This window comes from Rhinatrema bivittatum, chromosome 6 (assembly GCF_901001135.1).
Source record: "Rhinatrema bivittatum chromosome 6, aRhiBiv1.1, whole genome shotgun sequence".
In the NCBI taxonomy this organism is placed as follows: domain Eukaryota; kingdom Metazoa; phylum Chordata; class Amphibia; order Gymnophiona; family Rhinatrematidae; genus Rhinatrema; species Rhinatrema bivittatum.
The window spans coordinates 193,698,870-193,724,680 of record NC_042620.1 but is presented as its reverse complement, the minus strand read 5'-3'; the positions used below and the strand labels follow the sequence as shown (position 1 = coordinate 193,724,680).

Genomic DNA, 25,811 nt, shown 5'->3' with positions numbered 1-25,811 from the left:
AGAGGCATCCCAGAGTGGTGTCTGAGCAAAGCTGGGACTCATGTGCATAATTTGAATTTAAAAAGTAATGCACATAAATTCTTTTGGAAAAACTATGCGCATCAAATAGCAGGTGTAATTGTATATGCATAGCTTTGCAGAGATCATTTTTGAAGCTCACTTTGAAAAAGGAAAATTAGTTTCTTACCTGATAATTTTCGTTCCTGTAGTACCAAGGATCAGTCCAGGACACCTGGGTTGTGACTCCGCACCAGTAGATGGAGACAGACTAAAACTTGTGGGCGGAGCATATATGCCCCTGTGCCAGTCACAGCCCCTCAGTCATACGTAATGTCAAAGTAGAACACAACCAGAGAACTAAACTAGCTAGAAACCGCTAAGAGAACGGGGAAACACCCCTCCTGGAAACAGACTCTCCAACCGAGAGAGTTAAACAAGCGGAACAAAATAATTCAGAACAAAGAGCGGACTCTCCATTACTTCAGTGTAGCACTGCGGGCGGGATCCTGGACTGATCCTTGGTACTACAGGAACGAAAATTATCAGGTAAGAAACTAATTTTCCTTTCCCTGTACGTACCAGGATCAGTCCAGGACACCTGGGATGTACCAGAGCTAAATTACCGAGGGTGGGAGCAGAGAGTCCCGCTCGGAGTACCCTCTCTCCAAATCCCCCGGGATCGGTAGCCCGGACATCCAACCGGTAATGCCTGATAAAGGTATGTAACGACTTCCAGGTAGCCGCCCCGCAAATCTCTTGAGGCGATACCAGAGAAGCCTCCGCTCAAGATGCCGCCTGCGCACGAGTCGAGCGAGCCCTCAGGCCCACGGGAAGCGGTTTTCCCCGCACCCCTTTCTTAGGACCAGAGAACAGGACAAACAGATGATCTGTGACCCGAAAAGGATTACTGACCTCCAGATATCGAGGAGGGACCTCCGCACGTCAAGCTTCCGCAATTCTCTCGCTTCCGGAACAGAGAACTCCCCGCCCGCCAAAGCGGGCAGTTCCACCGATTGATTCATATGAAAAGACGACACCACTTTCGGTAGGAAGGAAGGAACTGTGCGCAAAGAAACTCCGGAATCGGAAATACGCAAAAGGGGTTCACTACAGGACCGGGCCTGCAACTCGGAAACACGCCGTGCTGAGGCGATCGCTACCAAGAACGCCGTCTTAAGAGTGAGATCCTTAAGAGTCGCGCGTTTCAAAAGCTCAATAGGCGCCGTGCATAGGGAGGAGAGAACCCAGTTGAGGTTCCAAGCCGGACAAGCAAGACGCAAGGGAGGACGAAGGCGTTTGGCACCCCGGAGGAAGCGAGCAATGTCCGGGTGGAGCACTAGGGACGTACCACGGACCGTACCCCGCAAACAACCGAGCGCTGCCACTTGAACCCGAAGGGAACTGCACGCCAAGGGAACTGCACGCCAGGCCTATGGCCAGACCAGCCTGGAGGAACGCCAGAATGTCGGAGACGGAAGCCGAAGTGGAGACCACCCCACGCTGCACGCACCAGTCCTCAAAGACCACCCAGACACGGACATATGCCAGACGGGGCCCTGAAGGAGCAGGCCCGCCATTCCGTGAAACCGAAGGGGCGCCGTTACCGCCAGCTGGGCGAGGTCTGCGAACCACGGCCGGCGCGGCCACTCCGGTGCCACCAAGACTACCTTGGCCGGGTGCAATTCTATGCGCCGTAGAATCATGCCGATCATCGGCCACGGGGGAAACACGTAGAGCAGCACATCCGTCGGCCAGGGAAGCACCAACGCATCGACGCCTTCTGCCCCCCGTTCTCGACATTGACTGTAAAATCGCGGGGCCTTCGCGTTGTGCCACGTGGCCATCAGATCCATGTGGGGAACCCCCCACGTTTTGCAAATGAGCAGAAAGCTTCGTCCCCCAACTCCCACTCTCCGGGATCCAGACGATGACGGCTGAGAAACTCCGCCTGCACGTTGTCGACTCCCACAATGTGAGACGCTGCTATGTTGCTGAGATGTAGCTCCGACCAGGCCATCAAGCGCTGAGCCTCCTCCGCCACCTGGGGGCTCCTTGTCCCGCCCTGGCGGTTGATGTATGCCCCTGTGGTCGCAACACTCGAACTGCCTTCCCCCGCCGCAACGGCAGGAAGGCTTGCAGGGCCAGACGGACCGCTCTGGTCTCTAGGCGATTGATAGACCACTGGGCTTGCGACACGGACCATAGGCCTTGGACCGAGCTCCCCAGGCAGACCGCTCCCCAACCGAAGAGGCTGGCATCTGTGGTCACCACTGTCCAGTTGGGCACCTGAAGAGAGACCCCGGATGACAGATGCTTGGGATCCAGCCACCAGGACACCTGGGATGTACCAGCAGGCTGGACCTCGCGTGTCCCTTGAGTGGAAGCGGTAGATGGACCTCGCGTGTCCCTTGAGTTGAAGCGGTAGATGGAATTCCTCCGAGACCGGCTTCCAGCGGGATAGTAAGGATGACTGTAATGGACGCAGATGAGCGAATGCCCCGGGAACCAGTGCCAGCGTTGAAGCCATAGACCCTAGGACCGTAAGGTAGTCGCAGACCCGCGGTTGGCGGAGAGACAATAAGCGACGTACTTGAGCTTGCAGTTTGCACCTCCGTTCGTGTGACAGGAACACCTTGCCCTGCTTCGTGTCGAAAGAGCTCCCAGATATTCCAAGGTCCGCGCGGGTGTCAGATGACTCTTGCTGTAGTTGACCACCCATCCTAGGGACTGCAGAAGGTGGAGGACCCTGGCTACCGCCATCCGACACTGATCCTCGGACTTTGCCCGAATCAACCAATCGTCCGGGTAAGGATGGACCAGGAGACCTTCTCGGCGCAGCTGCGCCGCCACCACGACCATCACCTTCGAGAATGTACGTGGGGCCGTCGCGAGCCCGAACGGGAGCGCTCGGAACTGGTAATGCCGCCCTAGAACGCAGAACCTGAGGAAGCGTTGGAACGATGGAAGAATGCCTATGTGAAGATATGCCTCCGTGAGATCCCGGGAGGCTAGGAACTCGCCGGGCCTTACCGCAGCGATGACTGAACGAATCGCCTCCATTTTGAAGTGAGGAACCCGAAGGCATCGGTTCACCCCTTAAGATCCAGAATGGGTCTGGACGTGCCGTCTTTCCTTGGGACGATGCAGTAGATGGAGCAACGGCCCTTGCCGTGTTGGCTGACCGGGACTGGGGAAATAACTTCCAAGCCTTCTAAGCGTTGGATGGTGTCGAGCACCGCCGCCTTCTTCTCGGGAGCTTTGCAAGGCGAGACAAGGAACTTGGCCGCTGGGGTATGAGCAAAATCTAACGCGTAGCCGAGCCCTATGACCGTGAGGACCCACTGGTCCGACGTTACACCGGCCCATCTCTCGTAATGACATCAACCGTGCCCCGCCGTTGGGAACGGCGTGCCGAGGCTGCGGCGAGAGATGGGCCGACCCCCTTTCATTGCGAAGACTTGGGCGCCGTGATTGCCAGAGCACCTCCTTGTCTACCGAAGCGCCTACCTCGAAGAGACTGTTGCTGCCACTGCGGAGTACGGGAGGAGGAAGACCTATACGAGCGCCCGGACGACCTTTGAGGACGCGACCTCCTGGGACCCCGAAAACGAGATCTGGCCGAAAAAACGAGGACCTCGCCCAGGATCTATCCTCGGGAAGCTAGAAGGCCCTGTTTTCCCCCCGGGAAATCATTAACTCGTCCAATTCCTTGCCAAACAGCAAATTCCCTTGAATGGTAGTGCCCTGAAATGAGCCTTGGAAGAACCATCCGCCGCCCAGTTGCGCAACCACAAAAGTCGGCGTGCCGAGACAGCCGCTACCATGGACCTAGCCGACGTGAGCAGCAAATCGTGCAGCGCATCCGCGCCATATGCTATTGCAGCTTCCAAACGATCTGCCTGCGCTGCCTCGTCTGCGGATAAATCCGCATTGGCTTGAAGGACCTGGGCCCAGCGCAGACTGGCCCGCATAGCGAAATTCGTGCAGATGGCGGCCTGCACTCCCAGCGCGGAAACCTCGAAATCTTCTTGAGCTGAACTTCCAGCTTCCTGTCCTGAAGGTCCTTGAGAGCTGCCGCGTCCGTGACCGGAATGGTAGATCTCTTTGTTACCGCGGAGACCGCTGAGTCCACCTTGGGGAATATGAGAAGGTCCAGCGCATCCTCCGGAAGCGGGTACAGCTTGTCCATGGCCTTACTGACCTTCAAACCTAACTCCGGGGTGTCCCATTCCCGGGACAGAATATTCGTCGAGGAGAAATGAAACGGGAAAGCCACTGCCGGACCCGAGAGACCTAACAGGACCGGATCCATGTTTGCTTCCTGACGGACTACCACCGGAGGAGCTTCTATTCCCAGCTCCTGGAGAATGGCCGGAATTAAGGGTGGCAGTTCCTCCCTGCAGAAGAGCCGGACCACCTTGGGATCATCACCTTCCACTGCTTGGGATCCCTTTCCGGCGCCTGGCTGAGCGGATTCGTCCGTCCCATCTCCGTCGGCCCCTTTCAGGGGCTTCTCAGGGGAATCAGAGTCCACCCCAGGGGGGGAATCTGCTTCCTGTGGGACGCCACGAGGAAGCCGCGTACTTTGGGAAGGGCCCTGGGACCCCTCCGCAGCGCCCTTAGGATTGCATGACGTCTTCCCTGGGGGGGGCCTTGCGGGGTCCCCCCCGGCCGCGCTTACTGCGCTTACACTTTAGGACTTTGCGCAACAACAGCGCCAAATCCTCCGAACAGGACCCCGAGGCTGAAGAATCATTCTCTGAAACCCCCGGGGACCAAGGGTCCCCCGAGGGGACCCCCCCTGTATCAATCCGCTGAGGAGAAAGCGCGGGAGGCAGGCCCGAGGCTCCTGTCGTTTCCCGCGCCATTTCACGGTCCGAGGCCAAAATGGCCGCCACTCCCGCGCTCAGCGGGAAAAAGTCTTGGGGCCGCTCTGCCGAGCCCCCCCCCCTGCGCGGCGGCGATCGTGCACTGCGGGATCGAGCCCCCCGAGGTGCCCCGGATGACCCCTCTCTGCCCGGGAAGCAGGCCGCACACAGAGCACCGCGGTAAAGCCGCGCGCGCGCCGAGCCGCAGGCCCTACAGGCCGAGCCACGAGGCATGCCGACGAGCCGCGGCGAAGAGCACAACGGGAGAAAAATTAAATTTAGCGAAACCGGCCCCCCCCGGCCTCCCCCCTGCCAGCGGCGCCCCCCCCGGAGACCCCACGGAGCGACGACGCAAAGCAGCAGAGAGCTGAAGCCAGAGAGAACCGAAAACAAAAGTAAAACATTTTTTTTTTTTTTTTTTTACAAACAACGCTTGTCGCTGTCCACGGTCCTGGAGCCCTAGTCCAGCAGGGGTGAGTGAACCGGGCTCCCCGGTGTCACCCCTGACGCTGCTACTGGGAAAGCCGGGTCCTCGACCCTAGCAGCGGCCTCAACCAGGGGGGGGTAGTCCCCTCAGGACCTCACAACCCCCCTGGGAGACAGGGCGGACGGGACCTCAGGGACAATTTAACAAAAATCAAAATCCCAATTAAAAACACTAAACTGGCCTAAAACCAAGAAAAAGAAAGAACCGACCCTGACGGAGTACCAGAACCAGGGCAGGAAGGAGCTGTGACCTGACCTGCACCACCTACTGGAGACAGAGTAAGACTGAGGGGCTGTGACTGGCACAGGGGCATATATGCTCCGCCCACAAGTTTTAGTCTGTCTCCATCTACTGGTGCGGAGTCACAACCCAGGTGTCCTGGACTGATCCTGGTACGTACAGGGAACTGGTGTAACTTATGAACATATCTGCCGTACTTGATGTTACAAAATAGCTACCTCCCATACACAACTCTGGAATGAACACTATCCTGAGCTTCAGATTTCATCATCACTCTGCACAGGACCAAATAAATTCAGCATGGTAATTATAAAGCAGTTACCCAGAGGCAAAATAAAAGTTACCAAATTATTTTCTTATTGGGAAGGCTACTGGTATAAGCAGTTTTCTCATATCTAAAACTACATTTTTAGCCCCAGAGTCAGAGCGTGTTGCACACTTGCCTGTCTTTGCTGTGTGCTTACATGTCTCCCAAACAAATACACAGTCCTGACCTCTTGAGGATAAGACTAGCCATGGCTAGCATATGGGGTGGAAGGTGCGTGGAGTGAGGGGTGATCATCCGGAACAGTTTATTAGACCTATAGTCCTCTACATCACTATGTTGGCATTGCATGACAACACCCCACACGCACTGTCAGAGTGCATAGTCATACGGTGATTACAGCTGAGTATGTACTGCAATAAAAAAAAAGTATGCACCTTTCACAGTGCAACTGTATTCAAAAATGCCAGTTCAAGCTGGCAAAAGCATTAGACAAGAACAAATGTGCTATACATAGCAGATGAAATGCATCTAGTGGCTGTGTGTATGTGTCACCAGATACACATCTAACCAGCACAAGCTACTTTAAAGGTAAGTTCTTACCGCTGGTGCTGGCCTTCGGGGAGATGATTGAGAAGGGAATACACTCTAAATGTAATAAGAATATCCTTCAGGGTCAGCGAATCAGGGCTCTGCATCACCTGCTCAGCAAATACATCCAGCAGAAAAACAGGTCGAAAACCAAGATTTTCAAAAAGTGACAGAAACATGATAACCTTCAAAAAGGAAAAGGAAAAGAAAAATGTAATCCTTTTGTCATTTCACATATCACCTTAATTAAAAAGGCACTGCCTAAAAACTGAAGGTGACCAAAACTGCAGATACAGTATTTAAAATAGTAAAAACCACTGACGTGTTATCAGACCAAAGATATAGTAAAACAAGAGAAGAATTACAGAGCAATTTGTATGAACACTTGTTCTCTTAAAAAAACAAAAAAGCCCCACCCTATGATTGTAAAACATGCAATAAGTAGTTTTAAGTTTGGTCCCATTACCACCATTGGGTAGAGGCATCCTTCGGAGGAGGCAGGTGGGGGAGAAAGCAAATTTGCTAACTGTAAATGGTAGACAGCAGGATGAATTAGCTATGACACATGGATGATATCTGAAGGTACCAAAAGGAGCTTTTTCTCTATTGAACATGTGCAGAGCATCGCCACATAAGCCTCTCATGACAAGTTTAGAGCTAAGTCTAGGACAGTAATTGACTCTCCAAGGAGGCAGTTGGGTATTTAGCATGGCTAATTCATCCTGTTTACAGAGAATATTGTTTACGGTAAGCAAACTTATTTTCTCCATTGACAGGCAGGACAAGTTAGCCATGACACTTCGGGAGGCCCAAGCTGAAAGCTGCAGCAGAGCACTTACTGAAAAAGCAATTCAGACCCTACTGTGGAGCAGACTACTGGGTGAACAGGCTATGCAATATTGTTTTGCCCTATGTCATATTTTAATTAGTTGATCTGTATTGATTTTGTAATTTTATTAATGGTTTTATCTGGGCTTTTTTAATTGATTATGTTTTACAGAAATGTATTTTTACTGAATGTTGTTTATTGCTTTGAGCAGTAATTATTTAGTGGAAAGGCAGCATATAAATCCATAAACCATATCAATCAAATCAAACACTGTCCGCACTGCAGAGCAAGTCATGGAAGCAGTATTACATCTTTGACTGGCAACCAGATATACATAGCCATGTGTACCTATGGGAACCAATACCAGCCATTTCACCTTTAGCTGTTAATTCAGAGACCTGTGTCAGTATCTGATTCTTTATGAATTATATCCATTATAAATCCAGGTACATCAGAAAAAGGACTGAAACTTTATATACACCTGGAGCCAACCAACATTATTCTTATGTTGGGCTGTTAAATAGTATCACAATCTGCAAATAATTCAGTTGTCTTAAGTATTAATGCAGATACTGGAACCCTAAATCCAGTCACATTTGTTGCCTTAATGCTGCAGAATAAAGAGTGGATCCCTGCATACCAGTACACAGATTAAACAGATTCATGTGGCACTGCAGACCAATATAACTATCTACTAGTTTATTCCCATCTCTTGGCCTCATGAGCAGGACATTTCAAAGTATGTGATCCAATGGAGCAAACCTTCTAAAGGGCAAACTTGCCTACCAGGCTTTCACATGAGAGCAGGCACTCTCTAGAAACAGATGACAACAGAGTGATGATGCTCTAAAATCTGTTTCCCTGTATCACCTTGAACATAAAGAACCTGCACAGGATTTAGGGTACTAACGTGTAGGAAATCAGTCATGTCAACCCTAGAGTTCTTGCTGCTCTACATCTCGAAAAGGATGACATTTTGTCATTTTCTAAATAAAAGACTGGAAGGATGCGTCTTCAGATGGAAAATTACTACCCTTTTCTTCAGAAGAACGATCAGAAGGGACATTAACCACAGCCTCATCACTAAGACCTTGTAGAGAGACCCCTCCCGCAATACAAGATGCATAAAAAGGATGCACTTAGGAGAACACATATGGCCAGGAGAAAGCTGGCTGTATTAGAATAGGAGAATGATTGAATTACAGTATCAATCTGCTGGCAGAAACCTGACCCGGTCTTCCAAGGATGAGCAAGACAGAATCAGGTTCAGGGTCAGCAGGAGGTGCAAACTTCCCAAAGCATATATCTTACCCAATATTTATTATTTAAAATATTTTTATATGCTTTACTACTTGGCCTACCCTATACTACTGTAAGACCCCTGCAAATTTTACAAAACGCCGCAGCTAGAATTCTCACTGGGAAAAGTAAAAGGGATCACATCACAGATACTCTCGCCACTCTACATTGGCTACCCATTGAACAAAGAATACAGTTCAAAGCACTCTGCACAATACACAAACTTATCCATGAAGAAAAAGCAGAACGGCTGAACACAGCACTTCGAGTCCACGTTCCACACAGAAATTTAAGATCAGCAAACAGAACACTTTTAACCATTCCATCCGTGAAAACAGCAAGACTTACCCAAGTCAGAGAACATGCACTGTCTCTGGCCGGCCCCATTTTATGGAACTCCATGCCCCTTGAACTTAGACTTCAGAGTAACCATAAACTTTTCAAAACACAACTCAAAACCTGGCTTTTCAAACTAGCCTTCAACAAAGAGAGTGATGCAAGCATGTAAACAAGAATAAGCGGACATGTAGCACCAAGCACACACATTCCAGTTACTACTGGAACTTAGCTCACCACCAATTTTAACTGTAGTCAAACCAACAGGATAAATTGCTATAAAACATACAATCCCCCAATTGATTTTCTTCATATGCATAATCCTTTTCATAAACTATATTAGTCTTTATATTGTTTGTTACCGAATAGTACTGGCACCACCTATGTAAATTATGATCCATATTCTCTTTGATATTGGTGCACTATTGTAAACCGTTATGATGGTAAATAACTTAATGACGGTATATAAAAACTCGCAAATAAATAAATAAATTATATCACCTTCCCAGGAAAACAGTTCAACACCAACTCCAGAGAAAATCCTGATGCACTGGAGCAGGGAGCACCCACAGTGGCTAAAGGATGAAAATGAATATAAGGGGTAACCTGCACTAGGCTATCCTGCAAGGAGGGGCAATTAATGCCCTTAACAGAAGTCATGGGGGTAATCTGCACAGAGCAGCAGTTACTACACTAAGCAGAATAAAAGAATAAATAAATAAGTTTGCTTAGGAAGACTAGATGAACTACTTGGATATTTTTCTGCTGCCATTCACTATGTTGCTATGTTTGTCTAAGTTTACTATCAATTTATTTTTTTAAATTCATTGTTATTGGGTCAAAAGAACAAGATAAACACACAAGCAAACTAGTAATAGCCAAGAGATGAACGTGAGGTAAATATCATCACATTGGTTACAAGCAATGGCAGCTGGCCCCTAGAGGTATTGGGGGCACACAGTTGTACTAGATACAAGAACCACACTTGTTTGCGCCATGCTGGCATAATAAGTATCAGACAGGTCCAGTCCTTGAACACTTTTTGTGTTGTCCTGGCAGACATTGTTTTTGGACTAAGCTGCTGTTCGGAACCAGTTTCAGCTACTGTTAAAATGCTTTAAATGTAACAGGTTGTTGTAAATGTAAACCGGAGTGAAGGCGATTTCTGCTGTACCTCGGTATATTAAAAAAACTGCTAAATAAATAAATAAATAAAACTGCGGAATCTGTGGAAAAGCATACATGAAATCTGCATTCCAGGTGAGCAGAAAAGCATCCTGAGCAGATCTGAATTTGTTTGGAAGAATGGAATAAAATCTTTCCACCTTTCTGTTTTCCACCATTGTGAAGAGGTTGGAGGGATATCCCTAAAGGTCGAACATCCTGTTGGCTGTTGACTAATTTAGGGATCATTCATAAGAATGACAGAGTTGAGGTGGTCTGTCAATGTGTTGGAAATCCCTGGAATGTAGGTTGCATGTAGAACAGTTTGATGTCTTCCATCCCTATTCCCACATCCTGATTGTTTCCTGGTGGAGAGTCCATGATACTGTGCCTCCTTGCTTGTTAATATAAAACATGGCAACTTGGTTGCTGGTTTGGATGAAAATTCTCTTCACTTCAAGGACCTGCAGGAAGGCACTCAAAGCTCCATTAGGTTGATTTGGAACTGTTGTTCTACTAGACATCAAGTTCCTTGAACTCAGCATGGACCCAATGTGTGCTCCCCATCCCTTGGTTGATGCATCTGTCACTAACATTATGAAATGGGACAATGACAAAGGGGAGAAGGCTCCCTTCTATAAGATATACAAGTTTAACCACCAGCAGAGGTCTCTAGTTCCTTGAGATATTCACTAGAGTGGTTAACTGGCCATATTGGGAGCAGAGGCCCCACTGTAGGACTCGCATGTGGAGGTGAGTTAGACCACATGTACTGCTGCTGCTAAGTGATCCAAATGTCCAGCAATTCCCTGGCTGTTGTCTGATCCATGTTCACCAAGCAATAAGCTAGGGACCTGAGCACATCTGCCCAACTTGCTAGAAGATATGCTCTCTCCTGTAAGGAGTCTATTCACGCCCCGATGAACTTGATTCTCTGAGATGGGATCAGGATTGATTTCTCAAAATTTACTAGAACTCTAGAACCTGCAGGAGTTGAATTGTCTTCTGCAGGGCCACCTGTGCCATGGAGGACTTCCACACTGTGGAAGAAGGTGCTATCTGTGCTGATGAGCTCCTCATTGGTATCCGAGGGGTCCCATTCCAGTGAAACACTGTACTGACAGCTCTGTCTTCTTCAGCACCATGGCAGATTCCAGAGGAGATGCCTCACACCACTCAGGCGCTTTTCTTGGTACATCATCTTATGCCTTGCACTTTTGTTCCCTGCAAGAATCCTCACCCATGGTGGATCTGTGGGACTACAACCACAGAGAGAGAGAGAGAGAAGAGTTTTCTGTTGGAGGATATGGAGACCAGCTCTTGGTATGATTCAGCATTTTTTTTTTTTATAGCACTGGGAATAGTGCCTGTAGTTCCGAGATGCGACGGGCTGAGCATATTGCCACCAAGAATACAGTCTTTAGTGTTAAAAGGCGTAGTGGCAGACTGCACATCGGCTTGAAGGATGATCCTGCTAGGAAGTCCAATACCAGATTGAGGTTCCATAGGGGGACCAGAACTTTAGGGGTGGTTGGAGTTGCTTAACCCCTTTTAGGAAACGGGCCAAATCTGAGCGTGCAGACAGACAATTTCCGTTTATTTTGGCTCTGAAGCAGGAGAGGGCTGCTAACTGAACCTTGAGGGAGGTGAGTGACAATCCTTTCTTCATATCGACCTGTAGGAATTCCAGAATTATGGGGATCTTAGCAGTTTGTGGGGGCACTCCGCAATCCTCGCAGCAGGCTTCGAATATTCTCCAGATCCGTACATATGCCAGAGATGTTGAGAACTTCCGCGCACGGAGCAAGGTGGCAGATAACTGCCTTCGACTAACCGCGCTTCTTCAGGTGAGTCCTCCAAGGGCCAGACTGTAAGAGAGAATCGAGACGGATCTTTGTGAAGAATCGGGGCCCTGCTGGAGAAGGTCCCCCGCAAGGAGTCTTTGCATGTTTATGTACACGGGCATCTGGATCAATCCGGAGCCACTAGTAAGACTAGACCTCTCTGGTTTTCTATCTGCAGATGACCTTGCCATGGGGAGAAGGCGTACAGTAAATCATCCTCTGGCCAGGTCTGGACGAGGGCGTCGATCCCTTGGGAGTGCTGCTCTCGTCTATGGCTGAAGAACAGAGGGACTTTGGCATTGTGAGATGTGGCCAGTAGGACCATGGCCGGGAGGCCCCAGCGATTTACTATCAGCTGGAAGCCTCTGGTTGACAGCGCCCACTCCCCTGGGGGTCCAGGCTTTCCCTGCTGAGGAAATCCGCTGAGATGTTGTCTTTTCCTGTGATGTGGGAGGCCGAGATCCCTTGTAGGTTTACCTCTGCCCATTCCATGAGGAGGTCTATCTCCAGAGACACCTGCTGGCTACTGGTCCGTCCCCGCCCCCCCAGGCAGTTGATGTAGGCAACCATTGTTGAGTTGTCCGACATCACTTGAATCCCTTGTCCTTGGAGCCTGTAACTGAACTCCAGGCACGCTAGTCTGATCGCTCGAGCTTCTAGGCAGTTTATGTTCCATTTCGCCTCTTCGCTGGTCCATTGTCTCTGGGCTGTCGGTTCCTGGCAGTGGGCTCTCCACCCTCGGAGGCTCGTGTTTGTAGTGAGTACTATCCAGTTCGGTGGGGATAGGCTTATGCCTCTGCTTAGGTGGTTTTCCTGTAGCCACCACTGGAGCCGAGAATATACCTCCGTTGGTAGGTGGAGATGAATCGTGTAATCTTGGGACAGTGGGTTCCAGCGGGACAGTAAGGAGTGTTGGAGTGGCCGCATGTGAACCCTTGCCCACTGTACTACTTCCAGAGTTGATGCCTTGAGGCCTAGGACCTGAAGGTAGTCCCATACCTTGGGGCGCATCCTGGTCATCAATCGACGTACTTGTTCCATCAGTTTCCTCCTCCTCGGGTGGGGGGGGGAAAGGAGGAAGCCTTTGTTCTGTTTGGTGTCAAACCAGGCTCCCAGGTACACTAAGGACTGAGAGGGCTGTATACTGCTCTTGTCCATGTTCACAACCCGAGTTCCTGAAGGAGGATCCTGACTCTGTTGGTCACCTGAAGGCTCTCTTTCGATGACTTCGCCCGGATCAACTAGTTGTCCAAGTAGGGGTGTACCAGGATCCCTTCTTTTCTCAGTGTTGCCGCCACGACCACCATAATTTTGGAGAATGTTCTGGGGGTGGTTGCCAGGCCAAGGGTAGCACCCGGAACTGGTAATGGCGGCCCAGTACCGCAAAACATAAGAAATGCTGGTGGTCTTGATGGACTGGAATGTGAAGGTAGGCTTCGGAGAGGTCCAGGGAGGTTAGGAACTCTCCCGGTTGCACTACCATTATTACAGAACGGATAGTCTCCATGCGGAAGTGTAGTATCTGTAGATGATGGTTGACGTTCTTGAGGTCTAGGATGGGTCGGAATGACCCCTCTTTCTTGGGCACGATGAAATAGATGGAATAACGCCCCGTATTTAGCTGGGGTGTAGGCACCAGAGTTATGGCCTTCAGAGTTAGTAGTCTTATCAGTGTGGATTCCACTGCCAGTCTCTTGAGGTGGGAGTGACAGGGTGTTATCATAAACGTGTCCCAAGGGACACTGTGAAACTCCAGAGCGTAGCCTTCTTGTATGATGTTTAGTACCCATTTGTCCGAAGTGATCTCGACCCATTTTTGGTAGAAGAGGGAGAGTGGACCCCCTATTTCCCTTCCTCTTCATTGGGAAGCTTGGGTCGAGCCTGCACCTGGACCTGTTCCTCCTTTGGTTGTTGGCTCCGAAAGTACTGAGACCTCCCAGAAGGTCATGTCTGGAAGGACTGGTTTCTGCAGGGCCGGAAGCATTGGGAGCCTCTGCCCCGGGTTCTCCTGGGAGAGAGTCTCTGGAATCTCTTTCCTCAGTCTTCCGGTAGACGAGGCACTGGAGATTCACCCCACTTACTGACTAGTTTCTCCAATTCGTTTCCGAATAGGAGAGATCCCTTAAAGGGCATTCTTGTGAGGTTTGCCTTAGACGTCGCGTCCGCTGACCAGTTCCGCAACCATAATTGCCTTCTGGACGCCACTACTGAGGCTACTCCTCTGGCTGAGGTACGCACCGGGTCTGAGCTTGCATCTGCCAGGAAGGCTGCAGCAGGTTCAATCGCCTCTCCGGCGTATGCTCCAGAACTATCTGCTTCTCTCGAGAGAAGCAAGCAGGAGCGAGTCACCAGAGCGCAGCAGGAGTGAGCCACCAGAACGCAGCAGGAAGTGATCTGCAGTGTCATTGCTGTTGCGTCGAAAGCTTGCTTAAGGATGGATTATAATCGTCTATCTTGAGCATCCTGCAATGCTGCACCTCCCTCAATGGGAATGGTGGTTCACTTCGAGACAGCGCAGATCATGGCGTCCACTTTTGGGAAACGCAGGCGTTCCTTGGTCGCGGGTTCCAGAGGATACAAGGCTTCCAAGGCCCCCCCTCCTTTAAAGTTCGCCTCCGGGGCATCCCATTCCAGGTCAATCAGTTCCTGGATGGCTTCCAGCATTGGGAAATAGCAAGAGGCTTTATGAAGGGAACAGCAGGATGGGGTTCTTCTTTGGTTCCACCATAGGGTCCAAGCCTGTAATCCCCAAAGTCTTCAAGTCTGGGAGACAAGGGCTGGTAATTCATCCCTGTGGAAGAAGCGAAGCATGGTTCAGTATGGTTCCAGGCCCTGAGGGATTTCCCCTTCCTCCAGGGAGCCCTCATAGTCATCTGTGGTGTCTGAGTCCCTGTCAGAGATACTCGGTGAAGCAAGGCATGTCTTGAGGCCCCCAGGTGCCCCCAGCTGGGGTTCCATCCGGGTTGTGGTTGGGGCTAACTGCACCTGAACAAACGCTTGTAGTCCCTGGAAAGGTTCCAACCAAGAGAAGGCTCCTGAGTCCATGTTTGTCCCTAGGGGAGCCGGAGTAGGGGTTACTGAAATGCCCTCTCGCGGTGAGGATGCCATCTTGGAATTGCTTAGTTCCGGGGAGCTGTCGGATAAGGTCATTGCCGACCTATCCTCAGACTTGGAAGGACCAGACTCGGAAAACTTTTAAGAGTCTCCCTGGGCTTCCTCACAGTGTTGACACAGGAAGGACCCCAGGTCAGGCTGTGCTGCTCTGATATGGCAGGCCATGCAAAGGGAGTGTCGTCTGAGCTTCTTTGTTGCCGAGGCCATCGCCTCTGTGTATGTATGTTTGGTGTCCAGCACGCCCAGCTTATGCGGCGCGCAAAGGTAATGCGCCTCGATAAGCATGCAGCTATGTGCGCAGTTGTGCCTGACCCGCTCGTACCGACGGCCGAAGGGGAGAAGATGGCGCTGCAGCCCACCGCATGCAAGATGGCGCTGCCGAGGGTCGCCACGAGGCTGATCCACTGAGCCACAAACGGGGGCCTAGCCTATCAAAGGCTGCTCAACCCGTTTGGAGCCCCTCTTTTTATCTCGCTGGAATCGAGAACGGAGTTGGTACGGCGCGCCGAGCAGGAGACCAGAGAAGACTCGCTGGAGCCCTACTTCTCTGGATTGAAGATTTTTTTTTACTTACCTGGTCTCAGCGCTTACCGGCCGAGTGCAGAGACGCTCTCCAGCTGCGGGGGGGAGAGGGCTTTGGCCTTAACCACCGCGCTCGGCTTTGCAACCGCTGCCTTTCAGCCACTTCAGCGGCTAAGTTCACGCTGGGAGCCAGCTACCAGATCAAGGCACACCTCCTAAGGGATCGGAAATCACCTCAGAAATTCTCGACTGGGGGAGGGACCCTTAGGTATCACCTCAGGAGAGCGGGGCTAAATCTTCTTTAAATTAAAATGCTTCTTTTTTTTTTTTTTGTAATCTCGCTAGCACCATGCTAGTGAGGGGATAGTGTCCACATCTGCTAGGGAGACGGAGAGATACTGAGGAGCTGAGGTCACGGCAGGGGTATATCTAGTGTGACGTCAGCCTTGAAATCTGACTCAGTCTACCATCTGCTAGGAGAGGCGCACATAACCCACTGGTCCCGAGTCCATCTGGCTAGATGCAAGGAAAATTGAACAACAGAGAAATGCACCTATGAACAGCTGAGAATCCATGAACATGAGATTGTCAGGCTCTCACCTGCTTCCTCTGCCACATGTAAATGGTAGATGTCACATGATCTGCTACTGTTGAGAAGAGAAGCATGTTTCGGTACTGGAGGTTCCTGCAGGACTGTAGAATGTGCACCAATCGCCAGAAGGGAATCCCACTGATATTTTCTACAAAACAAATGTGCAAATAGAGAACAGACCCAACATGGTAACAAATTGGCTAAAAAAGAACCCTCAAACCCACCAATGGACATATCAATAAAAATAGGGTTAATGTATACAATAACTATCAAAATAGCATACATATAAAGTAATAATCTACTTTAATCAATAACTATCAGGTAATAAAATACACACAAAATGATATTCTTTAAAAAGACAAAAATCAATCAATATAATATATACACACATCTAAAGAATCTAGATAAAATATACAAAAAAGATTAAATCAATACCACACAATAGACAATCTCAAAATAAATTAATTCCCACCCATAACATATGAACCCACCTATCAATCGAATACTCCTAAGAACCCCCAAGTCTAGAGATATTCGAGGTATGGGAGGCATTCGAGGAGACATTTAATGACACAGGATACATTCAATGATATATTTAAGAACATGCTTCCTCCTCTTGTTAAGAATTGTTTGTGAAGCAGACAAAATGCTTTGTAAGTACATCTGAATTGTTGAGCTGATAAGCACCAGCCGATGATGCTTTTAAGAATGAGTAGAGTGGCATTTGAGAAGATTTTCAATACCCTTTTTTCTCTGTGCTTTGTAAGATCAAGACTTGTATTTATTTGTTCTATTTGGGGCATTGGTCGGGTTTCTATATTAAATGTGTTTATTTGTTTTGAGATTGTCTATTGTGTAGTGTCAATTTGATCTTTTTGTATATATATATATATTTTTTTTTTTTAATTCTTTGGATGTGAGTATATAAATTATATTGATTTGTCTGTTTAAAAATATTTTATATGTATGTTATTACTTGACAGTTATTGATTAAATATTACTTTATATGTATGTAGTTATTGTACATACTTACCCTGCTTTTTTTGATATGTCAAACAGAGAACAGGTCACAAAGTAGTGATCCAGGCTCTCTCTGAGAAAGGAAAGAGATGAAAATCCAACTCTAAGTTGCAATGAACAAAAAAATGTAACTAACCTATTTTGGAAAATCTCTCTAAAAAAACAAAACAAAACTGTAATTGCAGTTATGGTAGAATTTATTTTATTTTATTTATTTATTTATTTAAAACTTTTCTATACCGTCGTATAGTAGAGCACCATCACAACGGTTTACAGTCAGGCACAAATATGTGGTTTCTCAATTATCCATAGGGTGCCATTATTATACGGTTACATAGTTCAATCATATACTTTAAATGGGGAATGGGTGTGGTTACCATTTATGATTAGCTGTCTTTCTAATTTAATACTTAATTGTGAGAAAATAATAAAAATAAGCAATTCTGCTTTTTTTCTCTTGTTGACTTCCTGCTTTGTGTATGTGTTGTTATTCCGCTACCTCACTGTGAAATGCTTTTTTGAAGAGCCATGTTTTTAAGCCTTTTTTAAAGAGTTTTAAGTCCTTCATTAGTCTTAATTCCAGGGGTAATGTGTTCCATAATAATGGTCCTGCCAAAGATAGTGCTCTCTCTCTAACTTGGGTCAACTTTGCTGTTTTGACTGAGGGTATGGTTAGCAGAGCTTTATTGGCTGATCTGAGATTTCTTTGAGGGACATGTAATCGTAATGCGGTGTTTAGCCAGTCAGAATTTTCGTCATTAATTAGCTTATGAACTGTGCATAGTGTTTTAAATTGAACTCTCTGTTCTATTGGGAGCCAGTGTAGATCTGCAAGTGTTTGGGTGATATGATCTCTTCTGCCTTTACCAGTAAGTATTCTGGCAGCCGAGTTCTGTAGTATCTGCAGTGGTCTGATAGTGGTGTATGGTAATCCTAGGAAAAGTGTGTTACAGTAGTCCGTGCTGGCAAATATTAATGCTTGTAGTACTGTACGAAAGTGTTCCTGATTTAATAAGGGTTTTAGTCTTATAAGGACCCTTAGTTTCGCGTAGCCTTCTCTTGCTTTTATTGATATGTGTTGCTTAAGGCTCAGTTCAGTGTCTATAATTACTCCTAGGTTTCTAGCTTTATCAGTTAATTCTACTGATTTGTCATTTTTAAGTTGAATGGGATTTTGAATTCTTTCGATGTTTTTTTGTTCAAGATGTATAAATTCTGTTTTTTCAATGTTGATTACTAGTTCCATTTGGTTTAATAGTTGTTTAATTATGTCTAGGTATAACATTGCAAAGTTTAGTGTTTTTTCAATTGATTCTTCAACTGGTAGAATTAATTGAATGTCATCAGCATATAAAAAGAGACCACATTACCCCCACACTTATCGAGCTACACTGGCTCCCAATACCCTCCCGAATACTCTACAAAGCACTCTCCCTCATCCATAAAAGTCTGTTGAATGATAACCTTAATTGGATCAACCCCCCTCTCCTCCCCCGCACATCGAATAGACCTACTCGCCCAGCCCTACAAGGATCCCTCTGTAAACAATCTATCAAATCTATCAAACTCTCCTCTACCATGAGCAGAGCATTTTCCCTAGCTGGCCCCACTATATGGAACTCCTTACCGCCTGAACTCCGCATTGAGACCTCTACTCCTAAATTCAAAAAGAACCTCAAAACCTGGCTGTTTCTTCAAGCTTACCCACTTTCCCCCCATCCCACGCAGAAACATCACCAACAACAAGCATGTAACAAGTCAAGTAACTGACCAGGAATGCCTTATCAATGTATGACTAAGAATGCCTGCTGATTTTGTACTTTGTACTCACCTATTTTTGTATATAGTTGATTGTATCCATTTAATTTTTGGAATACTGCATCGCCTAACCAGTATTTTACCCCCCCCCCTGTTTAATGTATTCTTATGGTTACATGTAAGGGCCCCCGCCCGAAAGTTTTTTATATTCTGCTGTTATATGTAAGGGCTCCGCCCAAAAGCTTTTGTTCTTTGTGAACCGATGCGATGTGCATACGAAAATCGGTATATAAGAGACTTTAAATAAATAAATAAATAAATAAATAAATAAATAAATAAATATGTAGTGTATGATCCCTAGCCCAGCCAGTAGGTGGCAGAGGGGGAGCATGTAAATGTTAAATAGGGTTGCCGAGAGTGCCGAACCCTGGGGGACTCCTGTCTCTAGTGTGATTTTGTCTGATATTGAGTTTTTTTATCTGTACCTGATAAGATCTATTGTTAAGGTAGGATGTGAACCATTTAATTGTTTTGTTTTATAATCCAATTTCTTCCAGTCTTTTCAATAGTATGTCATGGTTTACTGTGTCAAATGCTGTGGACAGATCTAGCAGTATCATGATGTAGTGTTTTCCGCTGTCAAATCCGCGAAGTACGGTATCTGTTAGAGAGATAAGTAACGTTTCGGTGCTATAGTGTTTTCTGAAGCCATGTTGTGATGGGAAGATATGTTATTGTTGTCTAGATGTTCTGCTAGTTGTTTTTGTACTGCTTTTTCTATTAATTTTGCGATCATGGGCAAGTTTGAAACAGGTCTATAGTTACTTAATACGGTTAGGTCACTGTTTTTCTTTTTCAGAATCGGTTTTATTATTGCATTTTTGAGTGAGTCTGGCATAACTCCTTCACTGAGTGATAGGTTAATTATTTTGGTTAGTGTGTATGTGGTTATATCAGCTAGTTTTTTTTATATCTGTGGTGGGAATGGTGTCAATTTTATGTGGTGCGGGATTCAGTTTTTTTATCATGCATTCAACTTCGTTCTGGGATACCTCCTCAAATGTGGAGAATTGTGTCATCTCTTTTTTGCATCTTGATTTCCTGTTTTGTTAGGAACGGAATTTTTGCTTTTGATTTTGTCTGAGAAATAGTGTGCTAGGTCGTTGCATTTGTTCTCTTGTGGGGCTTGGGGCATATCTGCTTTATCAGTAGTCAGATTTTTAACTATGTTGAATAGTGTTTGTGGGTTGTTTGAAAATGTTTCTATTTTTGAATTAAAGAATTGTTGTTTTGCTTCAAGAATTATTTTTTTTATAATAGGCTAGATGTTTCCTGAATTTGGTTAAATTTTCCGCTGATTTGTCTTTTTTCCATCTTTTTTCTTTTTTTCTCAGATTTTGTTTAATTTCCTTTAATTTTTCATTAAACCACGGGTTTTTCTGTTTTGGTTCATGGATGTGTATTGTTCTAGTGGGGTTAATGTCGTCTGCCAATTTACTTGTTTTCATTATCCATTCTGTTGTTGCTTCTATACAGTTTTGGGGGTTGAGGTTTATTAAAGTTTCTTCCAATTTATTTTTTAGAATGTCATGGTTGAAGGGGGGACGATATTTAAATTCTAAGGGCTCATTTCTCTGTGTTTCTTTTGGTTTTATGAGTTTGATTTCGGATTGGATTAAGAAGTGATCCGACCATGGCATTTGATTATAGCTGGTATTTAGGTGTTCAGTGAAATTATGATTAATGTATGTCAGATCGAGGGAGTGGCCCGCTTTGTGTGTGGGTTTATCTGTGATTAATGTGAACCCCATGGCTTCCAACGTATCGTTTAGTGTTTGGCAAGTATTTGTTGGTGGAAACACGTCCATGTGAAGGTTAAAGTCACCCATTATGATGGTAGGTTTTGATGTGTTTAGGTTAATTGTTAAATTAACTGAATAGTTTCTGAACCATATATATTTACTGTGTGTTCACTAACCAGTTCTGTAAGAAGCCACAGTGTATGGACCCTGGCCAAGGACTATTGCTGCAATGGTTGGGCTAGACAGGGGACTGGGCGGCAGTGGAGGGGAGTTAATAAAATGGGGAAGAAACCCAGATAGCTGGAAATGAAGGTTCATGCCCTAACTAAAGGAACAGGAGGAAACTGACAACCTCCATCTCCCAATAAAAGAACTCAATTGTTTTCAATGGAAATAGATAGAAATGTTTCAACAAAATAAACATTTTAAGAGCATCAAAAAATATGAAGTGAAACAAAATGCCAGTAACATTTACAAAACTAAGTTCTGAGTATTTCCTAATCTAAAGTTACAAGGGATTTATATAAAACATATTTGCAAATATTCAACAATTCACAATCACATCACAAAATAATGTGTGTATATAAAAAAAAATGTATATATACACATAAATCTTTTTAATCAAAATTATAGTATGCATAACAAAACTTCAAAATATATTTCAGCTGACAAATCAGCCTGTCTCAAGGTGTAACGACTTTTAGCTTGGAACAAGAACTTCAGAAATGTTATGCAGATTAGAATTTTCAATACAGGCAAAGATGCTCTTGACCATGTTTTAGCATCATCTCTTCACCACTCAGAAACAACAAATTAAAAAAAAAAAAAAAAGGGAAAATTCCCTTCTGAATAACCCCCCCCCCCCCCCCACAAAAAAAAAAAAAAAAAAGAAACACCGAAAGGCTGCCCTAGTACTCTGCCTTACAAGTTTTTCTCTAGCTGGTCACTTGGTGATATGAGATGCGCTGTATTCTCTGAAGCATTTTGTCTTTGGTCTTTGCATTGTGAAACCCCTGGGAACTTGATTATTCTTACACTAGCTCTGCCAACAGTTCACTTCACCAGTGCATAAATTATAACATATACTGAGAACACTAGCTCCCTTAACACATCCTACAATTCGTACACATTTAGGAGGCTGATTGCTTGGAGATCTTTCAAATGCTACAAAATTAGTCATTCTAGAACTTTACCACATCGAGACTCCCACTAATAGAATCACACAGGTTTCAAGTACCCTCTCCACAAAACTTTAAAACACCCTAACTAACCAACCCTATCCTCTGAAAGGAATACAATATAGAAAACCTCTATAGCTCCTCTCCCCTTCAACAGCATTGAGGAATATTTTCTTTCACTCTGATTTCTCTGCAGATGTCGGGGGCGGGGGGGATAGAGGGAGATGGCCCTTCTGAGTTCTAGCTCTTTTCTTGGGTAGGTGGGAAGAAGTGGAAAGCTCTGTTGAGCCAATCAGCAAACAGGTGGGGAAGGAGAGGTCAATAAATGGCTACCGTCTGCCCTGTCTGGAAAGTAGGAAAAAGAAGACAGGCAGCCTTGCTCTTTTCAGATTGCTCTCTGCTCTGAGAAGCAGATAGGCAGGAAGCAGGCAGGTGGCAGGTTGCTTCCTGCATTATGCTTCACTGGCCCCATCCCTCCCTCAGGTGTTTATACCCCATCAAGCATCATGCTCCCAGACTGAGAACCAGTACTATAAACTGAAGCTTTAATTTCTTACTAGTGCCTTTTTGTCCACCCCAAATCATGATGCTGAAGAGGCAAAAATTAAATGCCTTTTTACTTACGAATGACTTTATTACTGCAGGCATCCAGAATCGGGAGGGAAAGGAGATCCATTTTATCCAAAGTGACGAACATGTGCTGGCAGTTTGGGAGGGAAAACTGGTCAAAGATGCTCAAAGCTTTATGCTTTAAAAAACAAAACAAAAAACAGTACAATGTATTTAATTTCAAGCCCTTCTCCATTATGTTCCTGTATTCAGGTACAAGAACACCTAGTCATCACCTATACACAAGGTAAACAAATTAAACGCACATGCAGTCTAGATACAACTGTGGGATGGCTTAAAATGATTCATTTTTACTCCATGAGAGTGTCTCCATATGGAAAAACAGGAATCATCAGAAAGATACAGAAAATATTATAAAAAATAAGGAGATTACTCTAGTTTAACTCTTAGTTACTCTTAAGAGTCATTAAGGGCTGAGTTTATAGCACAGCAGAAGCTCCTAGGAGGGAGTGTAAAATCTCTACTGGAGGATTAAAAGGTACACTAGTGCCTCAACTTCTTTTATGATCCCAGGCAAAATAAAATAAAAACAGAACATGAAGGTCCCGACTGTGACAACACATGTACATACATACCTGGGAGCTCTCAGGATTTCACCCTGAGACTCAGGGAATTTGCATCAGTTGCAGAGTCTCAGGGGAAACACTAGAAACCTCGGGGCCTGCTCAGCTACTCCCCCCTTCCTCAGAAAGCCTGCAAAGAACAGTCACCCTGGGGCAGACACTGCAAGCAGCATGTGGGGAGAAACTGGAGAGGGGATGCAACACCCACAAAACTCAGTCTGCAGCTGTGATTTCAGGACTTGGGAATCATTCAGATAAAGGTAGAATGAGGATGCATAAGTCATGGAGCTATGACTTATAGGGGGAGGTAGCAAAGTGAGTGCCTGGGTGAGGAAGAGATAAAGGGGAAGTATGCTGGGTCATCTTGGGAGGGGGGGGGGGGACAGGTGATAGTGATGGGTGGGATAAAACTAAAGTGTAGATTAGTCAGATGGTGGGTGATGAAAGAGAGAAAGCTGATACATATTATGCCATTCTTCCCCCTCCCCCACCTTCTGCTAATCCACAGCAATCTCAGGGGGACCACAGCTCAAAGATTCCCAGGTATGCACATGTAAAAAGATATGTCCATAAAGTTAATCTGAATTGATGTGAGGTTATCCACAATGATGAGCATACATAATATGGTTGGGCATGGACCAATATGCAAACAGATCGCCTTGTAAATTCATGGCAGATGCCCTGCAAACCAAACTAGCAGGGTGGGTCTCTCAAGGCCCAGGTTCTTTTTCTGGGACCACCCTAAGAATTATCCAGAGATGGTGTGGTATCTGTGCTTTTGGGACCACACAGATCCCAATTTCAGCTGTCCTATAGAATGCTTTATGATATGACTACATGGGTGGATGGGTCTTAGTATAGCAACTCCCCAACCTAGTCTGACCCAGTCCGGTTTTAAAAGTATCCATAATTAATATGCATGAGATAAATTTGCATACATCAGAGGCCTAGTATTTGCAGATTTATTTCTTGCAATAATCATTTCGGATAGCTTATTAATCAAGTTTACTTAGGGAATAGCCACTGCTTTTAGTCGGATCAGTAGCATGGGATCTTCTTGGTGTTTGGGTACTTGCCAGGTTCTTATGGCCTGGTTTGGCCTCTGTTGAAAACAGGATGCTGGGCTTGATGGACCCTTGGTCTGACCCAGCATGGCAATTTCTTATGTACTTAGGTTCCAAAGGGAGCTATTCTGCTTGCTTCTCAGTCACAGCACACTGGTTCAAGGGGGAGACAGAGTACGTCAAATCGGGAAATATCTCTGCTACTGTAAATGAAGTCTTCATCCTCCTCCCCCTAAAATCATAAATGGTAGTCAGCAGGGCTAACACAGGCTCCCATTTGACATGGAAGGCCAGGAGTTACAGAAGGCAAGTTACACTGCCAAAAGAAACTCAGCCATTCATTTGCAGTACTTGTAAGTGTTCTGACAGCAAACTTTCACAGACTCTTAAAGCAGGTGATAAAATATGGTGCCAAGGCAATGACTGAGTAGTGCTGATTCTAGTATAAAAACAGAAATTTCAGAAGAAAACAAACATGTATATTGGTCACACAGTACTGACAAAAAGTGTGTGAACCCCAGGTATAATGAGAATTTAAGTTCTTACCTTGATAATCTTTTTAATCAAAAACAGCATTTTCTTATGCAATATAAAGGGTATACACAATAATGCACAATGTAGGAATAATAAAGACTAATTCAGAATTGGTGTGTGTAACATAGTAAGTGAATCCCTAGTTTCCTTAGCACACGTATTTATTTATTTGTTAAATTTATAATCGGCAACATCTAAACACATTGATCTGTGAGGCTTACAACATTAAACATTCATAATTTTTCACATGACTTGACTAATTAGAAACATATTTAAATAGTTGGGTAACAAGAAAACCAGCCTGTAAATGAGCACTACTGAGTTTGGACATCCAGTCTTATATCGAGGTTCAAAAGATTTGGAGTTTGGTGTCACCATAAAGGAAACTCATCATCCTATTATCAAAAGAAATTTCAGAGAATCTATGAAAGAGATGTCTGGACTGGATGACAAGACCATTTCTAAACACTGGGGCTCCATCCTTCACTGTCAGACTACAAATGACTCTACTCAGAAGCAGCTGTCCTGAGTAAATCATCCAAATGTCAAATCAGGAAATCATCCATGAAGACACAACGAACACCTGACTAACATCTGCAGGCCTCACACTCAATGCAGCTCATGAGGCTTCATGCATCAACTATCAGGAAAAACAACTGAAAGGGAATGGTGTTTATAGGAGGATAGCTAGGAAGAAAATATTGCTCTCCAAAAAGAACATTGCTGCCCACCTCAGGTGTGCCAAAGAGCAACTGGATGTCACACAAGACTTCTGAAATGTTCTCTGGAGAGATGAGTAAATTTGAACTTTATGGTCTAATAACAAACGTTTGGTTTGGTGAAAAACAAACACTGCCTTCCAAAGAAAGAACCTCATCCTGACTGTCAAGCATGGTGGTAGAGGTACCGTGGTGTGGACTGCTATGCTGCATCAGTACCTGGACTGCTTGTCATCATTGATGGAACCATGACTTCTGCTTTATAATCAGACAATTCTAGAAGAGACTGTCATACCATCCGTCCGTGAGCTCAAACTGAGCCAAAAGTGATCATACAGTAAAAAAAAAGACTATACACATTCAAGTAAATCTACTACAGAAGAGATTTTTTT

At 45.8% G+C, this 25,811-nt stretch overlaps 1 protein-coding gene across 3 annotated transcripts in view; it reads right to left on the bottom strand.

Moving 5' to 3' along the window:
• The window catches only part of FASTKD2 (FAST kinase domains 2), a 120,003-nt gene that overhangs the window by 44,490 nt on the left and 49,702 nt on the right, over window positions 1-25,811 (bottom strand). For all 3 annotated transcript variants that reach the window (XM_029606345.1, XM_029606347.1, XM_029606346.1), the window contains 3 exons: window positions 22,534-22,657; window positions 16,160-16,299; window positions 6,464-6,636 (listed from right to left, as the gene is read on the bottom strand). In XM_029606345.1, coding sequence (XP_029462205.1) covers window positions 6,464-6,636; window positions 16,160-16,299; window positions 22,534-22,657 — 437 coding nt within the window. The remainder of the gene's footprint in view (window positions 1-6,463; window positions 6,637-16,159; window positions 16,300-22,533; window positions 22,658-25,811) is intronic.